Source organism: Drosophila mauritiana, chromosome 3L (assembly GCF_004382145.1).
Source record: "Drosophila mauritiana strain mau12 chromosome 3L, ASM438214v1, whole genome shotgun sequence".
Classification (NCBI taxonomy): domain Eukaryota; kingdom Metazoa; phylum Arthropoda; class Insecta; order Diptera; family Drosophilidae; genus Drosophila; species Drosophila mauritiana.
Genome location: NC_046669.1, coordinates 9,811,775 through 9,831,485, shown reverse-complemented (window position 1 = coordinate 9,831,485; position 19,711 = coordinate 9,811,775). Strand labels below are relative to the sequence as shown.

The window sequence follows — 19,711 nt, the reverse complement described above, 5'->3', positions numbered from 1 at the left end:
AAAATCGCTGAGTAAAAAATTGGGTTAAAAATTAACTACACCAAATTTAAATCAACTGCAGATGGGGGGGAGTCAAGTTTTTCGGGGGATCTGGCTGTTGCCTGTCAGCGAATCCTTCGAATCCTTGGGCGGCCGTAAAAAATCGACTCGTTGGGCAGGCTGAATACGGCCGGAGTCCTGGCAGCCGTAAATAAAGCGCCGCAAACATTAATAACTCCCATTGGGTGTGTTAACAAGCAATGACCAAAGAGGGCCGTACCCGGCAGGACTGGGATTTCGGATTCGTTTTCCTCTGTTTTTCCTCCCATTTCCCCGGCATTTTCCAACCCTTTCCCTTCGGCCAATGTGCATAAATTGCAGTAAAAATGGCGCAAAATTTTACATTTTGTGGCTGTTGTGAAAAACGATGTGCAACAAAAAGTCCAGTTCAGAGCGGAGCGAAAATAAGTAACAAGTAACCGAGAAGCTCGCAGGCATGTAAAAATTGCGCATACGCCAGGTGCGCCGCGCCACATAAAATGGTTGAGTGATGGAAGCCGATGGGTATGAGTCCGGGAAGTTCCACGAAGGTGGGTAATGCATGTAAGACAATCATTTTGACAGCACTCTCCACCGTGTTTTTAGCCCCGGAATTGGCCTCCGGCTGTGTGTTACCCATTGGGCCGTCGCTCGCCTTTCTGCCTCCTGATTACTATGCACTTTGATACTTATCTTTAATTGAGGTAACATTCAGCACGGCGCAAGGATACGAAGGATGTTGGCAGACCAACAAAAGCCTCGTCTGCCACGCTACGCTGAGCACACTTTTCATATTCGCAGTCTGTTCCTTTCAGTCTGGCAGGATCTGCTGGTTTGGTTGGCAGTTGGGTACAGAAATGGGTATTAAGAGGACACAAACAGTGTTGCCACTTGGGTTTTTACTTTGGGCACATCTTTTAATAGGCATATAAATATGAATGAAATATGTGTAAAATAGGAAAATTTCGTGTTCGTGCAATTAAATGGGCCGAAATACCATTGCTTATCAGTGATCGCTTAGTGCAGGGCTACAATTTTCAATTTATTTCTAAGAACATGTTACTTAAAAGCCACATTAATAAATGATGATTAATATTTGTCTATTAAATTTTACCGAAAATTATCATTTTTAAATAAATTGGTAATTACAGCTGTATTTAGAAAGAGCCGTTAAACAATGGTTAATGCACTTAACCAAACCCTCATGAAATTGGGGCTAATGTGATTTCACGCCCATCCACCGGCCGAATTATGTGTTGACCCCTGCCATATTTGACCTGGCGCCGCAGAAGTAGTTCAACTCTGTTTCAATTAATCGTTAACCCTTACGGCAGCTCCGCTGCTCGACGTTTGCCGCTGCGGTTGGCCAGTGCTTGCTTTATAAATATTTAAGAACATTAAACAGACAGCATGCACACACACATGCATACGTAATGCTGGCCGTGGTCGAACATGGCCAGGACTAAGCGTTTTATGGCCCCTCCACAGACGAATGCCATTGTTTCCACAGGGCAGAGCCGTAGTTTTGTGGCCATGGCTGGGGTCGCAGTGGAAACTGAAACTCCCTTCGCAAGCCCCACATCCTTTCGTATCCATAATCGTCATCGTTATTGTTTGTACTTGGTTCTGGTTATGGGTCCAATTGTTTTGCCATCAGGTGAGCTGCAATGTCTGTGGCGGATGCCAAGGCTAATTTTGCGTAAAATGAGCGCTGAGCAGCCGCTCGAATGATTCATTATGGTTCCCCAAGGAGTCGTTGCATGCGCATATATGCAAATGAACGGATACAGAGGAGCCAGTGGGGGTGTTTGGGTTAAAGGACCTTCCGGTACCTTGGGGCCACTGCACCCGCACGGCGAATCAATCATAGATTGTCAACGGCCACGATTCGCCTTAGTCGGTGGCGTATACGTAATGTTGGCCCCTCCCAGAGGGCCCACTAATTGATTTATTGCCCCGAAATTAATTCTATCCCAGCACATTAATATTTATTGCACAATCTGTGATGGCGATTACGAAGTCGTACAGTCGGCACCTTGACCTTTTGCTCAGATTTTTGTCATGAATCCGCTTTTTGAATAATTTTCATTTTCGGATTTGCCCGCAGCTTTTTGTTCGCCCTCAAATTGCTGCCATGAATAAATGAGTTGCTCAAGCGGGCCGAGTACAAAAGCCTGGCTAACGAGTCCGTACAAACAGTCTGTGGACATTGGGGAGGCATGATGGGGTACCTACCCCTTGGTACCATGGTCCAAACACCCACCTGGTATTTGCTGTTTTATATAAAAGCAATACGCATATGCCCGACATGCCAATGCAGCACTGCTATTTGCATTCACTTTTCTGCAGTGTTTGCCCCGAAGGGGTTTTCCCCATCCCACCGCAAGCCATTTGTGCCCCTGCAAGCCCTGCGAAAAACCCTGTGGAAAACCCTGAAAAGCGCTTGTAGGACTTCTGGCTGGCAGCTCTTTAAGTTCTGCGGTTCGTTGCTGGCTTCGGAAAACTGAAGTTCTGGCTAAACGACACTTGGAGGGGCGGTGCATGGCAAACAAACAGAATTTCGTCGAATTGCTACTCGAAACGCATGAAAGGAAACACAACTATGCATTATTTGTATAGCTCTTAAGTCAATGTAAAATAATATTAATGTTAAAAACATAAAATGATAGATTTTTTTTTTATTGAAATTTCCGTGAAACGCTCTCATATTTCCGATCACTTTTGACTTGATTTACCAAATCGAATTTTCTACCAATTAATTTCGCCCAGTGCAGCATCTCGAAATGAGCATTGACTGATGCCATTACAGATGGCCATTGAATGGATTTTCCGACCAAAGGCATTTTCTTTACAGGCAGCCTCGAATTTTCCTTTCTCGGCTTCGGTTTGCGGTAGAATTCCATTTCGGTTGCTGGCAGCTGGAATGCAGCAAATACTCCATTCGATTGCCAGAGAAATGGAATTTTTGCATATCCATCGCACTTGTAAATATAATTTAAGCAATCTTTCATAATTCTACGTGATTTTTTATTGCTGTTTCGTTTTTATTTTACCCACTTTAAAAATACCCAACTATGTATATGTACATCTACGCGCACTTAATTTGGTAAATGGCAAAGTTTATGAGCTGCGCCATTTGGGAGTCCGCTTAGATTGTTGTTTGTTTGTTTTGTTAGATTCTAGATTCCTTTTAGGCGGAAATGAAATTTTTGCAGTTTTACAATTTTGCCGTAAAAGGGTTCTATGCTTTCCGTTTTTTAGGGGACTGGGCTGGTTTTGAGTGGGCTATAAAAGCTTTTTGCCTTTGCCGTTTTACAAATACCGACTGCGAAGTCATAGAAAGTCGCCGTCGCGTCGAGTAATTAGAAAATTAACCCCTGCCAGCAGGCCATAAATGAAAATGAAACAACAACTGTGTTTTCGCAATGCGAGCAACTAACTAAACAACAACAACCGGCACTCCACATGGTCGCCACTTGGAAAATCAGCCAGGCGAAGGCCACTTAGTGACTCTTTTTTTTTAAGAGGGGAAAAGCGTGAAATGAAAAAAAAAAAAAACAAAACCATGAGGGGGTTATGTCATCGCTCAAATTAAAGAACGCGACTTTAAGGTGCAGCTAACAGGAAGTTTTGTATTATTTTCCCTTTTTTTCCAGTGAATTATTTGGTTGTGCCCCTGCCACCAGGTGGCAGACCATTTTCGCACTTGAAGTTATATCTGCGGCATACATCCTTCTCATATCTTTTAACGCATTTTTCAGGGCTGGCCGTGTGCTACCAGCGGCAATCTGTAAGCAACAACAATCACAATAACGCCGAGGCGAAGCCCACCCATGCGCCCCCCTCGCATTATCCTCATGGCCACAAGTGGAACGAGCCGTACTTTGATCTCACGATGCCCAGGAACATCACTTCGCTGGTGGGCAAATCCGCATATCTGGGCTGTCGTGTCAAGCATCTTGGCAATAAGACGGTGAGTCCGGGGATAACGCACTAAGTATACACTTGAAAAAATTAAGAAGAATGTGCCTTTGACATAAATAAGATAAAACTGCCTAAGAATAATCAAACATGAGTTATAAGAATGTTCAATAGAATAATATTGAGATATAAAAGCCCCATAATTATATCAAAAACAGGACTTTCGGAGTGATTATTATCTTTCAAAATAACCAGTTTTAAGTTTTATCACTTCTGGTATGTTTATTGTTTGGTATATCATAAGTAAACATATAATTTTTCCAGTGCAGACAAGTCAACAGGGAGACAACAGCCGGAAACATTTCGCATTAATAATCTTGATTTTTATTTACATTTAATAAACAAAGAGCTCCGAAATGAGGGCGGTCGCAAGTGTGGCGAATGTGTCACCAAATATCCACTTAGATGGGCCAAACAGACAGAGCGGGGTTATTAAATTTGCTGCCAGTTTATTATGTAATACGTGACAGCAGACGACACCCAAATACACACACATGCTGACCGCTTGGCCCTAGTTTTTCCATGTTCTTTTATTTTTCTAGGATGGCGTCACTTGATTCACCCAACCCAATTAAAGTCTTCGCTAGCCAGTTGTTAGCCCCTCAGTTTTTGGGGAAACAAAAAGTGTTGCCTTTCAGCGATCAAAATTAAATTGGTTGCCATAACAAGAGCTGGCTTTATAATAAAGATTTTTTTTTGCCGCAGACACAATGCGGAAATATTTTGCACGCATTGGCCAAAATTCAGCGCTTGCTTTTAGTGGGAAAGCTTGCAGGTGTTGGCAGGCCCAAAAACGTTGATTACGTTAAGCGATTTGGCCACGGTCATGGGGCTCATAGATTTCCTTTAGGCCAAATCCGCTTCCGCAATCAGTAAACTACACACACTCGCACACATCCTCCAGTTAACCGGCCGGGCTCGGTTTTTGGCCAACAGTAAATTTATGGCCAGCCCAGGCTAAAGTTTACTTTCCAACTTTTTTCGGCTTTTTTCCTGCTGCTACTGCAAAATTAGACAGGCGGGCAGCCAGCCGGCGGGAAAGTGGAACTGCACAGATGGATGCCATACAGTTGGCTGACTCTGTCTGTCTTTTGGACTGTGTGTGTTATTGGTTAGACAGTTAGCCGCATAAACAAGGAGCCTCCATGGCAAAAAGAAAAAAGTAGCAGGCCAAAAGGACGGACAAAAATTTGTATCAAATGTAGTGGGCAATGTCGAGTGAATGTCGCAGTATGGGGAGTATCATTTTCCGGGTCTGTCATGCGTTCCGCACACTAATTTCAAGTTGTATGAAAATTTAGTCTGTGAGCTGCATAAATTTTGCGGTTTCTGCGGAGCCCAATGGCCCCAAACGAACTACAATCAGGAGCTCTTTAAAGTCCTCGGAAAAGCGTATTAACGGGGGCTCCTTTCCGCAGGTTGCCTGGATACGACATCGTGACCTGCACATCCTCACCGTGGGCACCTACACCTACACGACGGATCAGCGGTTCCAGACCTCCTACCATCGGGACATCGACGAGTGGACCCTGCAGATCAAGTGGGCCCAGCAGAGGGACGCCGGCGTCTACGAGTGCCAAATATCCACGCAGCCCGTGCGCAGCTACTCCGTCAACCTGAACATCGTGGGTGAGTAGATACTCTGCTCCAAAGGAGTACATCTGTCAACTTAACTTAGAAGGCGATTAGCGCTACGCAATATCATTAAAAGTTATTAAAATGATAATAGTAGCATTACCTGTGATCCTGTGAAGGAAAAGTAAGATAAGTTTAAAGACAGTGGAGTAGTAGATTGTATTTCCAGGAGTGTACAAAGAATCTTATAGGACGTTCGTAAATCCAACCATGTTCCAGTTCGGTTTGCTAAGTGTAATGTATATATACAAGCAGATACAAAATAATTCAAGGCCTCTGTTTGGGGAATTTCGGATATTTCTCTGTTTTGTTTTTGCATATTCATGCAATTTTCAAGGGTGTAAATTATGCACACTTGGCAATCGTCACAGCAGGATATAAAAAGCGGGGCGCGACTCTGCCGGTAAATATGACAGAGGAATTTTTCGCAAAATTCTTTTGGGCAGATTGATGGACTGACAGGAAATGGCAGGAGCCACAGCACATGCACACATAAATGGATATCGACAGGATACCTATTTATACGGGATTTAAGGTGTAGATAACAGGGAAAACCAACTGCGCAACGAAAACAGACGTGTATTTTTAAAAAACATTTATCCTCTTTAAGCCTGGGGCCACATGACGTTCGTATATTTTGGTTGAATTATTTTATGGTTTTTCTAAATCAAGCGCATAGCTGAATAACAAATTCGTTATTGAAACAGCAATTTGATGGAATGAAGCTTTAAGTTTTTTTCTTTAAATAAAAGCCAACAAATTAGGTTTGAATTATTCAGCAGGTGGACTTGGCCCCCGCAATTATAATGGATGGCTTCTTTCTATTTTTGGTTCCATGCACGCGCTGGGTACTTTGCCTGATTAGTTTAGCGACGGGCGTATTATAATTATTTCAACGTTTTTCTATTTATATTTTGCTTTCATATGTTATTTTTCCATTTTTCTTTGTTTATATTTTTGGTTACCCATCCACCACCACCAACCACCACCCACCGACGTTCCGATGAGCAGACCTGATAGACGCCGAGACCAGCGATATGATGCAGCAGTATTATAACGATGACGCCTTCTATATAGCCGAGAATCGGGTGTACCAGTCCAGTAACGACGAGTTCGCCGGCATGTTTGGACCCATCCAGACAGTTGCGGGTTAGTCCTGGCGAACCCTCGAGATCCAGCCATACACTGTTCTCGTAGCACACTTATTTTTTTGGCCGAGTGACAAGTCCAACCGCAGATAGGGGAAAAATTAGGTGCCAGACGGAGATGAGAGCTCTGCTCGAGGGCTGCCATGCATGCATATTATTTTTTAATATTTTACAACATTTTTCGTGGCAGCTGAGGGGCAGGATGAGGAGCTGGGTGGGCGGCAGGATGCGGGGTGTTTGTGGAGTCAAGTGCTGGGCGCCCGGAGCAAGCACTTTTCTGGCTCATGACGAACAAATTGCTTTCCAACAAGCTTTTACCCACTAACTTTGCCAGCTTGTAACGGTTACTGTTACTCCTCCACCTATTATTTTCTACCTTTTCGCAATTTCCCGGTCTCCTTTCTGTAGTGTTGCCGCAATTTGAGAGCCAGATGATTGCCACATTCGCAAATAAGGAAACTCGAATTGCTATGAAAAGCAGAATTAAAATTGTTTAAAAACAGTAATGGATATAACATGCATACTCTTAATTAAAAATTCTAATAATAAAGAAAACTAACAACATGTTTCTTTATTATTGATGATTATAAAAGTATTTATTTTATAGTATTAACAACAGTTTTATTATGTGTACATTTTATTTTTTTTTCAGTATTTTTGATGCATGATTAAATACTACTGTAATTTTGTCTTTTTTTTTTATAGCTGTTCATCTCTTCCTATAAAGAAAGCCAAAGGTTCAGCACTGCCTTTACTCCATTTATGACCAAGTGGCACATTTAATTATACCCAAAGCCTTTGCAATATTTATTTTGCCGGAGATTCAGGGTCTTAGTCATTCAGGGTCAGTGTTTTGCAAAGGTTGGGGTATTCATCACTTTGTCCATTGGGACACAGGCTGGCATTGAAAATGCCTTCTTCGTATAGGTTTCCCTTGACAGGTGGTCCAGAGCTATAGTAGCAAACGAGCACAAAGTGTATGTTCCACAGATCGTAATCCTGGCCAGCAGCACAGCCCATATAGGAGCTGCGATCGTTGATGATATTCCTGATTTCACCTTCCGCACTATATGTGGCTATATCATCTAGATCATAGAGCTCGTCCAGCCATTGTTCCGCCAGGATGGTCATTTCCCGAACATTCGATTGTCGAATCACTGGTCTTGGATAGAAATCCTCGGCGTAGTTGAAATGCGGTTCTGGGAAATCATCGGTGGCCACGCAGGAGTCATCGGGCAGATCCATTTGGCAGCGTTTCAGGTGATATTCGGCCACCACCGACAGGTAATTGTCCCACATCAATTCGGGCATTTTCTGCGCAGGTGGCAAGTCGACAAACAAGTTGCTGGCCACCTCCTGGCGATATCCGTTGTGAAGGCCTAGCAAATACTCACGGAAATAGGCCATGTTCACCAGGCCATGAAAACGCAGGCAGCTCTCTTCGAACATCTGGAAATAGGAGTTTGAAAAGTTCGAATAGGCTGTGGACCTTACTCACCATGTTGTTGTCACAGCCAATGTGCCGCTTGCCATGACACGATTTAATATCACAAAAGTCTATTGCCAAAATATATCTGAGAAGCAGAATTTCACACAGAAAAAGAGTGAACTGCAATCGTTGCATTTCTGTTTAGAACTAAAAACTGTATGAGAAATATGAAGGTGTTATAAGAGCTATAAACAAAAAACCTCAATTGCCAAATGGCAAACAAAGCGAACTAATTAAACAAATTGTTAAGCACAACCAAGTTACATAAAAATGCAAAATATGACTTACAACTGAAGAATTTATTTTATTGACATTTAATTAAGTGTAGCAAAACGTTTTTCCCGTGTTGGTAAATGTCATAGCTTGAAAAAAATAATAGTGCTGCCTTAAATATCCTTTTAATTAATATGATTATATTCAATGAAAGTTCTACAATATTACATTTTGTCAGAAACTTAATAGTTTACCAAAGACTCGATTCTCATGCCACAAACAGAGAGTCGCCCAATGAAAATATTAAGTTCCACGATAGATCCCCAAGTAGCATAAAATTGAGCTGTAACCCAACTTAAAATCACTTTCAACTTTGTGCAGCCTTGTCCTTTTCAAAGTTTGCCTTTCTGCCCGCCTGACGGGCGGTAATCGATTATTTAACGTGCTGACTTTGACTGGCACGCCAGTTTCCCGCTCCCAGCACTCTGCTCCGGACTATGGAAATTGGCACAAAAGCCAAGCTGGACCGGATTGGCCTGGCCAGAAGTTGGGGACGTGGGAACATGGCTACGTGGGGCACATGTCACTGGTCGCCGGCGATGTGCTGGAAATTGGGAAAACAAACCATTTCGCAATTTCACAACTCGTCAGAGATGGGGAAAATGTGAACGGCGCTGATTAGGCGACGTAACACAGTGATTAGCAGAGCTCGGGAATTTCCGGATTTATAAAGGGAATGGCAGAGGGATTGCATAATGGATGGTGCATAGCCAGTAAATATCTCATCCCCTCACCCATTTTCAATTCGCAGTGCCCACGGCCACCATTCTGGGAGGACCCGATCTGTATGTGGACAAGGGCAGCACCATAAATCTCACTTGCATCATCAAGTTCAGCCCGGAGCCACCGACCCATATCTTCTGGTATCATCAGGATAAGGTAAATATCTCTTAAAATCAATTTACAGGCTAAAAGTAACCAACAAAAAAAAAAAAAGCAAACAAAAATTAAGCGGCCGCGGGGCAATAGCAATTTAAGGTTCTTCTTTTTGGTGCCAAATTATCGTGCAATAATTGAGTTTGTGCGCAGTAAAAAGCGCAAAAGTGGAGCGTGTTGGTGGGGAGCGAGGAGGTAAGGATAAAGGGCGGGACCACGCCCAGCCAACTGCTGCAGGATAAACGTTTTTAACTTTTATGAGCTCTGGGTTGGCGCCTCTCCAATGCGAGTGTGAGTCTGTTCGCGTTTGCTTACGCGTCGTATACGCAATGTATTTAATTTTGGCTTTTATGATTATGAGAAAACATGCTTTTGCATTTAGCTCAGCACTCAGCAGAGCTTTGGCTTCTCGAACGAGGGGAAATCGCATTTAATATGACAACCACACCCACGGATATTTTTTCTACCTTTAGGTGCTCAGCGAGGAAACTTCGGGCGGCCGGCTGAAATTCAAGACCATCAAATCGGAGGAGACCAAATCCATTTTGCTCATTTACGATGCGGATCTCCTGCACTCCGGCAAATACTCGTGCTATCCTTCGAACACGGAGATAGCCAGCATACGCGTCCACGTCCTTCAGGGTGAGTTTCGCATCCTTGCATAGAACCACTGTTTCTTTGGCCCGCTATCAGGTTCTCTCTTTAAGGCCTTAATTGGATGCTTGAGTTTGATAATGTGAATTATACATTCATGCATCTGCTTGACCTCGATTTGTATGCATTAAACTTGCATCTCGTTCTCTCTTTCTTGGGCCAACTTTTGCGCAATTTATGAACTAGTGGCCACAACAGATGTACACCTTGAAAAATAGAAAAATGCAAGAGTGCTTAGAAAGAACGAAAATGTAACTTTAAAACTATAATACTTTAATTTAATACTTTAATGTATGATGAAGATGAGAGCTATTTTGTTCTTAAATAATCTGAGATGATCTGAAAATTTCTTTAAAGTATTTTCTTAAACTTCAGAATATTATAGATTTTACTAATGTTCTATCATATTTGTTTCTTGTTGAACATCAAGTTTCGTTCTTAAAATAAAATAGTTTCAGAATATACTTTCTTCATAATACAATGAAAACTTAGCTAAGCACAAATGAATCGCTTCTGTTTCGTGCAAATTTAATGCTAAATGTAGACCTCTTTGTAATGCAGACAAGCTACAAATTGTTGCTCATTCAGCGCAAGTCGTGTGGTGCTTCTCTCTCTCCACGAATCTGTCCATTTTCCACTAAACATTTTCCATTTTCCATTCCCCATTTTCCATTTCCCGCACAGGCGAGCGACCCGAGGCGATGCAAACGAACGCGGCACCGGCCGCCGTTGCCCTGGCCTGTTGGTCCTGTCACTTTGGCCAGGCCACGCAGGCGGTCAGGGTAATTAGCACAATGGTGGCGGCACTTGTATTGTTGGAGGCCTGCTCCTCGCTGCTGCTGCAGGGTGGTGGCGCAGGTGGAGGAGGTGGATGTCCTGGAGGAGGATCGCCCGCAGGAGGAGTGCCCACTCGAGTCAGGGAGATACGGGAGAAACCGCTCACAAGTTCCCTGCTTGACCCCAAGGTACCCTCGACGACGTCCGCGGAGCGTGTCAATAATGGCAGCCGGAATGCACGGTGATAAATTAATGTCGCCCAGTTGGAATTCCACCGCCAATGCAGCCCCCGAGTGCAGCTGAAATGATTTATACTCGAAGTTACAGGAGCATCGGGAGCAGAAGCAGGAGCAGCAGCATCTGAGGTCCTTCCACTCCAGCTGCATGTAATACCTATCTGAAAAACCAACTAATTATGCTAATGATGGAAGGAGCCACGACGCTGGTCCTGGAGCGGCTCCTCCTGCTCCTTGGCAAGTTGTAAGTAAGCGTGTTTCTAATTAAGTGGGCTGGGGATTAGTTAGTTAGGCGGAAATCGGAGCCATGTACATAAACTTCTCACGTAAATTGCCAGCACACTAGCGAAACTAGCTAAATGGAAAGCATTTCGAACGAATCATCAAATTAGAGAACTATATTCAAGTGGTTTGCTTGTAGAGCCATGGCTAGAAGTTTAAATAAATAATACAGAAAATGGAGAACAGGGGTGTTTTGGAGCTAGTAGAGATTTAAAAACAGTCATTAAAGTGTCTATGACCTAAGGTACCGCATAATTTGTTCTGTAGCTATAAGGCAAAAGAAACGTAATTTGTATATAGTGTAGCACTTGACTACTGTTTTTGAATATCTTCGGATTTCTGAAGGACCCCCATTTGTAACTTAAGTATATACATACGTAGCGAAAGTTTACTCAGATCGTTGTAAATACTATTGGGATTCGTTCTGGATTTATCTGTGTGTTGCCCTTGGGTTACCCTGTATAGCCTAGAGTTTAAGCAATGTACATACTTAGAGATACAAAGTAGCTAACTGATTCGACACGAACTTCTTCGAAGGTTCCTAAACTAATTTTTTAACAACTTTACATGTCCCATGGCCTCCCTCAATAATCTATGGGAACTCGGAGAATGCATGAGAAATTCCTGCCAAAAACCCGCTTCAGTTTAAAGTGCGACTTTCCGGGCTGGCAATTTATTTAGAAGAATTTCGAATTTCTCCAAGTCATGTGGGCAGTTCCTGTTCCCATTTACCGTTTACCAACTCCAAGCAATTGCTGCGAGTTCATTGCTCTCCGAGTCCGGGGAAATTTAGAGCCACCCAGCTCGGCATGTCCGGTTGCATTTATATGGCCTCCCACCGGAAAAAAGGGGCAAAAGACGAGGACGAAGACACAACTGGCAAGTCACTTTTCACTCTTGTCAACAAAATATTTGCATTTCCATTTCGGTCCGAGGCCGTCGAATGTGTTCACGTTGGGTTCGGGTTCGTCTTGAAGGACTTTGGCCGGGAAACCGGGCTCGTCTTCCTGTGTCACATTTAAAAATGTATGGGTTCCACGGCCGGTAAATGGGGCCGAGTTTAACTGATCAAAATTGTAAATAAACCTGCATATATACCATATGAATAAACTATAAATTGTACTCAAGTATTCGTGTGGTAGTCATACATTACATATACGAAAACACAAACATAAGAATGCACAGTGCTCGCAAATCGGACATGAATATATATATAGATATGGATTTATATACGTATATGGATGTATCGATATTAAAAATGTAAACCCAACGCATGCAAAATTAGTCGCGACATGTAAATGAATGTTTAATGGGTAAATTAATGTTGCCATAAAAGGGACAGGAAAAAACCATGAATATAATTGCAATTAAGCAAATAAAATGAAATATATGTTATAAGCATAATAAGGGGAAAAATAGCGAGTATTATAACAGAAGCCGAAAAGCAGAAAGCGGAAACAAAAACAAACTCTGTTGACTTTTGTTGCAAACAAAATGGCAACGCATTATAAAGATTATGAAATTGTTTTTAATTTTTAAGCGAGTAGCCACGTAAACATGAAAATCGGAATGAAAAATTTCAATAAAGTTTTTTTAGTTATTACCATCCAATGATAAATATGTATAACAAAAGCCTGTCTTTTCTCTGATTTTTGGGATCCAGCGAGCAGTTGCCACATGCTGAGCCGAATCCTGGTAAGATTTATGCAAATATTTTCCATTGCCATTCATGCATTTGGCCTGGGCATTTTAATGGGCCACACGCACAAGTCGACAGACAAAGGAATTTTCCGAGAGGAAGAACCACGGGAGACTGCAAGTTTTCTTCGCTCTTTTCGGGGGCGCCATTTTCCATTTTTCAGCCTAATAAAGCCGCAATGCAAAAAACAGGACCTACCACGAAAACTGATGGCAAGAAGAATGGGCATTAAGTGCCTGGCTGGCAGCTGCCCTACGACTAGCTCTGGGCCATGTGTGGCAGGACTCTGTTTGCGCTTTGGTAAGACATCGAAAGCCTGTAACATAAAAGTTTATTATATGACAAGTATGTATGTGTGTGTGGATGTTTGTCCTGGCCCGTAATATCATGCCAAAAAGTTTAATAGCGCACAACGCGTCAACCGAGGACCTCTCATTCACCCACTTTTCCCCGAATCCATCGAGTGGAAAGCGTAAGGAGCGCATAAGGCGCATGAGGCTCATGAAGCGGAAAGTTCCCACACTTCTCGGCGGAAAGACAGTATTACCCGAGATGATGACGACGATGATTGGAATACTCTGGTTTTGGGTCCAAAGCCTCGTGTGCAAGATGGATGGACTGCACGAGTCGATAAGTTGGATAATCTGCAGGGAAAGCTGTACACTTTCATATTTACGGAACACGAATTAATGGATTAATGCATTAAACCAAGTTGCAGGCCATATATTGATTGGATGTTCATTACTAAAATGAAAAAACTAATAAATATATATTTAATAGCGTTATAGCGAATTAGCCTTGGGATATTGAATAAAAGCATTACGTTAATAAAAAACAACTAATTTATTAATACTAGATTATCTGCTGCATAAAATGTACTTTTTTAATAGTAAAATAAACTGTTTTCATAGCTTTTTTAGCTTTCTGTGCTTAAATCAAGTAAAAACTTTGGCCAACTTCACAAGTTTTTAAAGAGTCCCATGCTCATTTATATAGGAATCTTCCCCAAAATGCGGCAAAGCAATTGTCGGATATTACCTTTAATTGCGCATAGCTCGGGTCACAGATGTCGGCCGGGGTGCAGATGAAAGTTGGAATGCCTGGGGAATGTGGCACACAGTTGGGTCCAAGGAAAGGCAATCGACAAAAGGGAAAATAAATTATCATCATTGTGACATTTTCATTTGTCAACGTAATTTTCCCTGTGTCGCATTCCAGTGCCGCCTAAAAGGACACTACGCTCCTGGCAGGATCAACATAAATGTTTTGTAAAAAGTCTGGCAATATGGCCAGGAATTTCACTCCACTTTTGGAGGCGAAAAAAATAAAAATAAAAGCCAGCGTAAACAGAAACACGTTCGCCTTTTATGTGTTGTATGTCTCCTGTGGAGAGCCTTAATATTGCCGCGTACATTTTTAATGTGAAAGTATGATTTGATTTTATTTGACTCAGACACACGTTTCTTCGTCTGCAACTGAAGTTGCAATTTAAATTCGCTCATCGAACATAAATCAAACGGCTAAGGCTTTAAACACACAGACTGGTGTTTCTGTCCTTGCGAAAATCCAGTACATAATTTATTGGCATTGCTGTGAGTCCTGGCAGGGCCAAAGTCCTGTCGAATATTGTCCTCCAACTGCCAGCCGGAATATTGTACATTATTTTACTGATTTTCATGCTGATGCTGATCCCCTCGACCAATCGGCGTATTTGTGGCATTCTCAAGGCAAATGCCAATGGGTAATTTAAATAGCAGCATAGTAACGAGTGAAAGGCATTCCTCTGACAATTTATCTCATTGATTTCATACGACTTAAATTGCTTACTTTAATATTGTTCAAGTTTCCAACTTTTTTTCCTGCAAAGTCACGCAGTTTATTTTTGCCCTCATTAGTGCTTACAAACCATGTCATTAATAAGTATAATTACTTCGACATTCCCTTAATTTTTGCCTTTTAAACTGGAACAATGAAGAAAAAAGGGAAACCAAATTTGTTGGCTATATTGTTTACATATGTAATGAAATTTCTGTGGTTATTCGCCAGGGAAAAGATGGGGTTATGAGTGCGTTTCCCTTGGCAATTGTTTTGGCGCCAGTTTTTCACTCAAATTTCTCATTTTTGTGCTTTAAAAATAGCAAATTAATTACATTTTACGCCACGCTGTTGACGGCAACAAAATACAAAAAATAGGAATCATTTCCCTAGCTCATAATTAAATTTTCCACTTGTGCGGGAGGGAGGAAAAAATGGGTTTAGTTGGGGTTACATGGCGGATACGTATGGATTTTGCGGTTTTTGGGCTGGGGAAGTAATACGGCTTTGATTAGGAAATCGGTTTAAACGGGTTCCCGTTCTAGCTGACTGTTTGTTTTGTTTGGCTGGAATTTCATTTTATAATTTTTCTGTGTGTGTTCTTGTGGTTTACCCTCTCTGCTTTTGTATGTGTATCTGATTGTGAGTGAGTGTGTGTGTGTGAGTCCGTTTTAGCCGAGAATTGCTTTTTGAATATGTGGGACATTGTTGGCGCTGTCTCCATAAATGGATAACCGAGAGCTAGTCCGAATTTGTTGCTCACTCGGTGAGCCCACTTTGGGCTGTCATTTTTGTGGTCAACACTCCCACTGAAAACCAAAAGCCCCATGCAAAAGGTCCTCCTAATGCAATTTGTCATTTTCGCATTTTGTTTCTCTGGCTCTCTGGCTTTTGTCTCAAATGGAATTTTTGGCATTCCGTTCACATAAATTAGGCCCGACTGTCTTTCCCTGTTTATTCTAGCCAGAGCTGCACTCAAATTGCTCTGTAAATAATTATTTTTCCCACTTTGTTTGGATGCAAATTGTTTACTTTTCGCATATTTCTTCATCTCGTTTGCAGTTTGCAATTTCATTAGGAGCTGTGACTGCAAATTACAGAGGAATTCTCTTTCTATTGCCTTCACGGTTACACGAACGTTGTCATAATCGTTAATCCATATGGCCATCTGATCTGCACTAAGCCACAAGATAACTCGATTTGCTGGCAACTGTCGTTCTTGGTCAATTTCAGTTGGCATCAAATGCAATTACCCATCTGCACAGTGTGTGTGTGTGTGTGAGTATGTGTCCATGTGTGTGTGTGACCCATTAAATTAAGGGGTTGTGTGGGCGGGGGAGCTACCAAATCCGAGACAATGACTTATAACATCGCCAAAACTGGCTGGATTATATCTTGATTCTGGCGCAGAACACTTTTGACAACATAATGAACATAAGCTATATCAGCTACAAACTAAGCCAATAATAAATAATCAGCATTGTTTACTTAATTATTATACATTGTCTTATTTCCTGTATATTAATAAAATAGAAGTACAAGCTTAATTACTCAGTTTATTTGTATCTAAGTTGCTGAAAATAAATGATTGAAAATCTTATCACAATAAATCCCAATCAGTTGAATTCACTTATGCCTGCCTGCACATCCTTTCATTATCCCTCCGCTTTGGTTCGAATTATGAGCTGTCAGCTCGGATGAAAAATCCCCCGACCCTGGTGTGCATTTAATGCCATTTAAGCCGGTCCTTTTCCAAGGCGGACAGTGTCCAATTGCCGGGCACTTAACTGAAATACAATTTTTATGGCTGCGCGGAGAAGTGCGGAGAATGTGGAATTCTCGACGGCAGTGATGTCCTCCTCACTCCTTTTGTCACATTTATTGCATACTTTTGCGCGTCGCCCGACTTTTCGCACATCCTTGTGACTGCATAATTTTGCCATACGGCATGCCGGCATATTCTCATCTTTCGTTTGTATTTTGCATGATTTACTCTGATTTCAGCTCGCTGCCCTCGCTTTCCTCGCTTTTCTCGCTGCCTTTCAGACTGCTTTTGTAGTTTTATCACACACTTGACCCATAAATCAAACATGTGTAAATGTTTTCACTTGATATGTATGTGCACACACACATCAAATGCTTTGGCCGCCTCTCTATCTATTTGCCCCGTATTCCCCTGGCGAAAAGGATAGCCATAGAGTGAAGCAAGGTCCTTCGTCCTGGCTCGTGCGTGTAAACGTGGTAGAAAAGCGTGTAAAATATGCCGCAAATAGCTGCCTTCATTCTATTCCCAATCCTTGTGCCTCATATATGTATATATATATATAGAAGTCCTGTCCCCAGAGTTTGGTGTCAATCCCTTTTGATGGGCCACTGAAATTTTCGGCGGCCTGTCATTCCGTTTTTGTGCGAATTTTTATTGGCTTAGTGGGCATAAAGTAGAATGGGTTTCGCGCATAAATTCACATATATTCACTTTTTCTGCGGGCCTTAATAAATAACCGAGAAATGCCCCTGCACAAGTCCGAACAAGCCGCTAATTGTGTCAAAAAAATTGAAATACAAATATATTTCATCAAATTGTATTTTCAGCTGGCGGCCTTTGGGGGCCAAACTCAATTTGTTGCAATTTAAATTTGAACTTTTTGCAATCGCCGCTAATGACGATGTTGGCGGTGTGATTTTATGAATTAAATTTATCGCTCAACTCAATTAAATTAGCTGCGGTTAGGTGTGATATGAGTCGTGTTTTTGCAAATTGTGCATGCAAATTGTTTGCCACATTCCCAACTTATGAATAGCATAAATTCCGGTGCTGAGAAGTGGCCGCAATTTGTTGGCTTGGGCAGCGGCAAGTTTGTGACCCACGAAGTTGACCCTGAACCTCCGCGTCTGCAGTGGCCAGGGATGCAGCGCCTGATGTCCTGGCGTCCTGGCACAAGCATCTGCAACATCACGTTTGTGTCATAGTCATTATAATGCCACTCTGGCGACGGCAGGGCCACTAAAAGTTATATGTGCCACTCCTCGCAGTGGATGACCTCCCTCCAGCTGCAGGCGGTAAAATGGCAAAAATGCAGGAGCAAAATAAGGACGACTAAGAGGAGTCGAGTTCTGGTCGGGAACTTTTTCCATTTTACGCTCGACAGCCTTTTAAAATGTAATTTTTGCCTAATTAGCAACAAACAACGAGACAAAGTCTTCGAGTCTCTAATTTTGCCTTCGCTGCCTGACAGCCTCACTTCGGCACTGCAGCAAATTTTCAAAGATTTTCATAAAGCCCGTTATTGTGAAAGACCCGTGTCCTTCTTACCAATAATAAAGTTTGAAGGTTGCCTTATATTTCTTATATCAAATAATAATTAATTTAGAATTGAAAATTGCATACACAATAGCTTAGGTATAATACTTAATTTTGATTAAATAATGTTTGTGATTTTATGAATTTATTTCTAATTAGCAAAATTGACTTATACTGTTTCATTGAACGCAGTTGGTATTTTATTATTTGATACAATTACAATTATAATCCAAACATCATAAAGCAGATGACATTTATTTGATTTAATGAGCACAAATGTAATACAGATTAGTAGCGAGCTGCAAATTATCTTTTGTTTTCGCCGTGTTCTCAATTTACGCATGCCCCTGGTGCCCTTAGTCCTTTTGGCCCTGATCTGTCATGGCTCTGGCGGCTTTGTCTCGGCGCACGGTTGGCTCAGCCAAATCTAATTTGCGCCTTAGCAGCTGCTCAGAGCACGGCGACCGATGACCTTGGAGCTGTATCTCTCTATCTGTGCGGCCGTGGATTCATAGACCTCCGACGGAACGCCTTAAACGGATCCAACTCACAAACAGACAGGGAGCCCTGCGGGGGGATTAAAGCCATTGTGGCTGATGGATTGCAGGGGTCTTAGCTTACTCTACCCACGTGCTGGCCACGTTCTGCTTTCATCATCCTTCCCGCCACCGTTTCACAATCATAAACAACAGCGAAATTGAAATGAGTATTTCACATTCGCACGTAAACAACGCATTGAGTGGCCAAAAAAGGGGGGCGTGGCTAATCCACATTCAGCTTGCAAAGGCATGTATGGCTAATAGGGTGGACTTTATTGAGGTAATTCTCGGGAAAACCCTAATTCCATTACAGTTAATGGGAAATTAAAGAGTGCTTGTAATCTCTTATCGAATGTAATGTATGTTTTCAAACCTCACTCGTTGAACCAACCAGTTTAATTTATGGCTTATCGAAAAGGATTTAAAGATATTATTATTTCTCAGTCGCCAGATAATTAATTGGTAATGAAAGTCAAAGTCACTTAGTAATTAAAATGTTGTCCGACAGTTAACTTGGCAGTTAACATTTATTCAAATGAATATATGCCCTTATTAAATATCCAATAACCACACTGCGTATGAGTAATACGTTTTCGCAGCCAATTAAAGCCGTTTTTATGCCAAAGACTTTTGACTATTTACTTCGAACGAAACAAATAAAATATAATATATTGGTATCTGGCTTCTTACTATGATTTTTCCCAGTTTCTAGAAACTAAGAAAGGTCCACCCAAAGGACAACTCTCCCAATTTTCAGCTTACCCCCCACGTTCATCCAGCATTTTTCACTCCGCCCAACTTAATCCGGTCGCCCGGCTAATAAAAGTAAACATTTCTTTCCGCGTGACTAAATACCTTTCACTTGCTGTCGCTGTTTCTGTCGCTTATGCCGGCCACGCCCCCTCCCGGTCACAAGCCACCGCCCACCTTTCACCACCCACCACCCACCACCCAGCACTTGACTTGCCGCTTGGCCCCTTTTATTAAT

At 42.1% G+C, this 19,711-nt stretch overlaps 3 protein-coding genes across 14 annotated transcripts in view; 1 reads left to right on the top strand and 2 right to left on the bottom strand.

Annotated features, from left to right (window-relative positions):
* Nucleotides 1-13,074, top strand: part of LOC117141842 (zwei Ig domain protein zig-8) — a 38,760-nt gene extending 25,686 nt beyond the window's left edge. For 7 of the 9 annotated variants that reach the window (XM_033305504.1, XM_033305503.1, XM_033305502.1 and 4 more), the window contains exons 3-8: nt 3,780-3,991; nt 5,418-5,628; nt 6,646-6,783; nt 9,296-9,423; nt 9,894-10,062; nt 10,759-12,975. In XM_033305504.1, coding sequence (XP_033161395.1) covers nt 3,780-3,991; nt 5,418-5,628; nt 6,646-6,783; nt 9,296-9,423; nt 9,894-10,062; nt 10,759-11,096 — 1,196 coding nt within the window. In that variant the 3' untranslated portion in view covers nt 11,097-12,975. Of the gene's footprint in view, nt 1-3,779; nt 3,992-5,417; nt 5,629-6,645; nt 6,784-9,295; nt 9,424-9,893; nt 10,063-10,758; nt 12,976-13,032 lie in introns of those variants that run through there. The other 2 variants (XR_004459510.1, XM_033305510.1) reach the window with 2 other exon arrangements.
* Nucleotides 1-19,711, bottom strand: part of LOC117141844 (kin of IRRE-like protein 2) — a 223,601-nt gene that overhangs the window by 45,896 nt on the left and 157,994 nt on the right. Inside the window, exon 7 of one of the 4 annotated variants that reach the window (XM_033305515.1) lies at nt 10,046-10,280. The exons of the other annotated variants lie outside the window; for them this stretch is intronic. Coding sequence (XP_033161406.1) covers nt 10,162-10,280 — 119 coding nt within the window. The 3' untranslated portion in view covers nt 10,046-10,161. Of the gene's footprint in view, nt 1-10,045; nt 10,281-19,711 lie in introns of those variants that run through there. 4 annotated transcript variants of the gene reach the window in all.
* On the bottom strand, nt 7,377-8,430 carry LOC117141846 (scoloptoxin SSD552). The gene is made up of 2 exons (XM_033305521.1): nt 8,281-8,430; nt 7,377-8,231 (listed from the first exon to the last, which is right to left on the bottom strand). Exons 1-2 carry the CDS (start codon nt 8,404-8,406, stop codon nt 7,614-7,616), a joined length of 744 nt encoding a protein of 247 aa, XP_033161412.1. The 5' UTR covers nt 8,407-8,430; the 3' UTR covers nt 7,377-7,613.

Bases quoted from the DNA above. Each gene is read 5' to 3' on its own strand.
- LOC117141846 (XM_033305521.1), bottom strand. From the start codon at position 8,406: ATGCAACGATTGCAGTTCACTCTTTTTCTGTGTGAAATTCTGCTTCTC. The intron at 8,232-8,280 runs GTGAGTAAGGTC...TCCTATTTCCAG, and splicing joins TTGGCTGTGACAACAACATG to ATGTTCGAAGAGAGCTGCCT.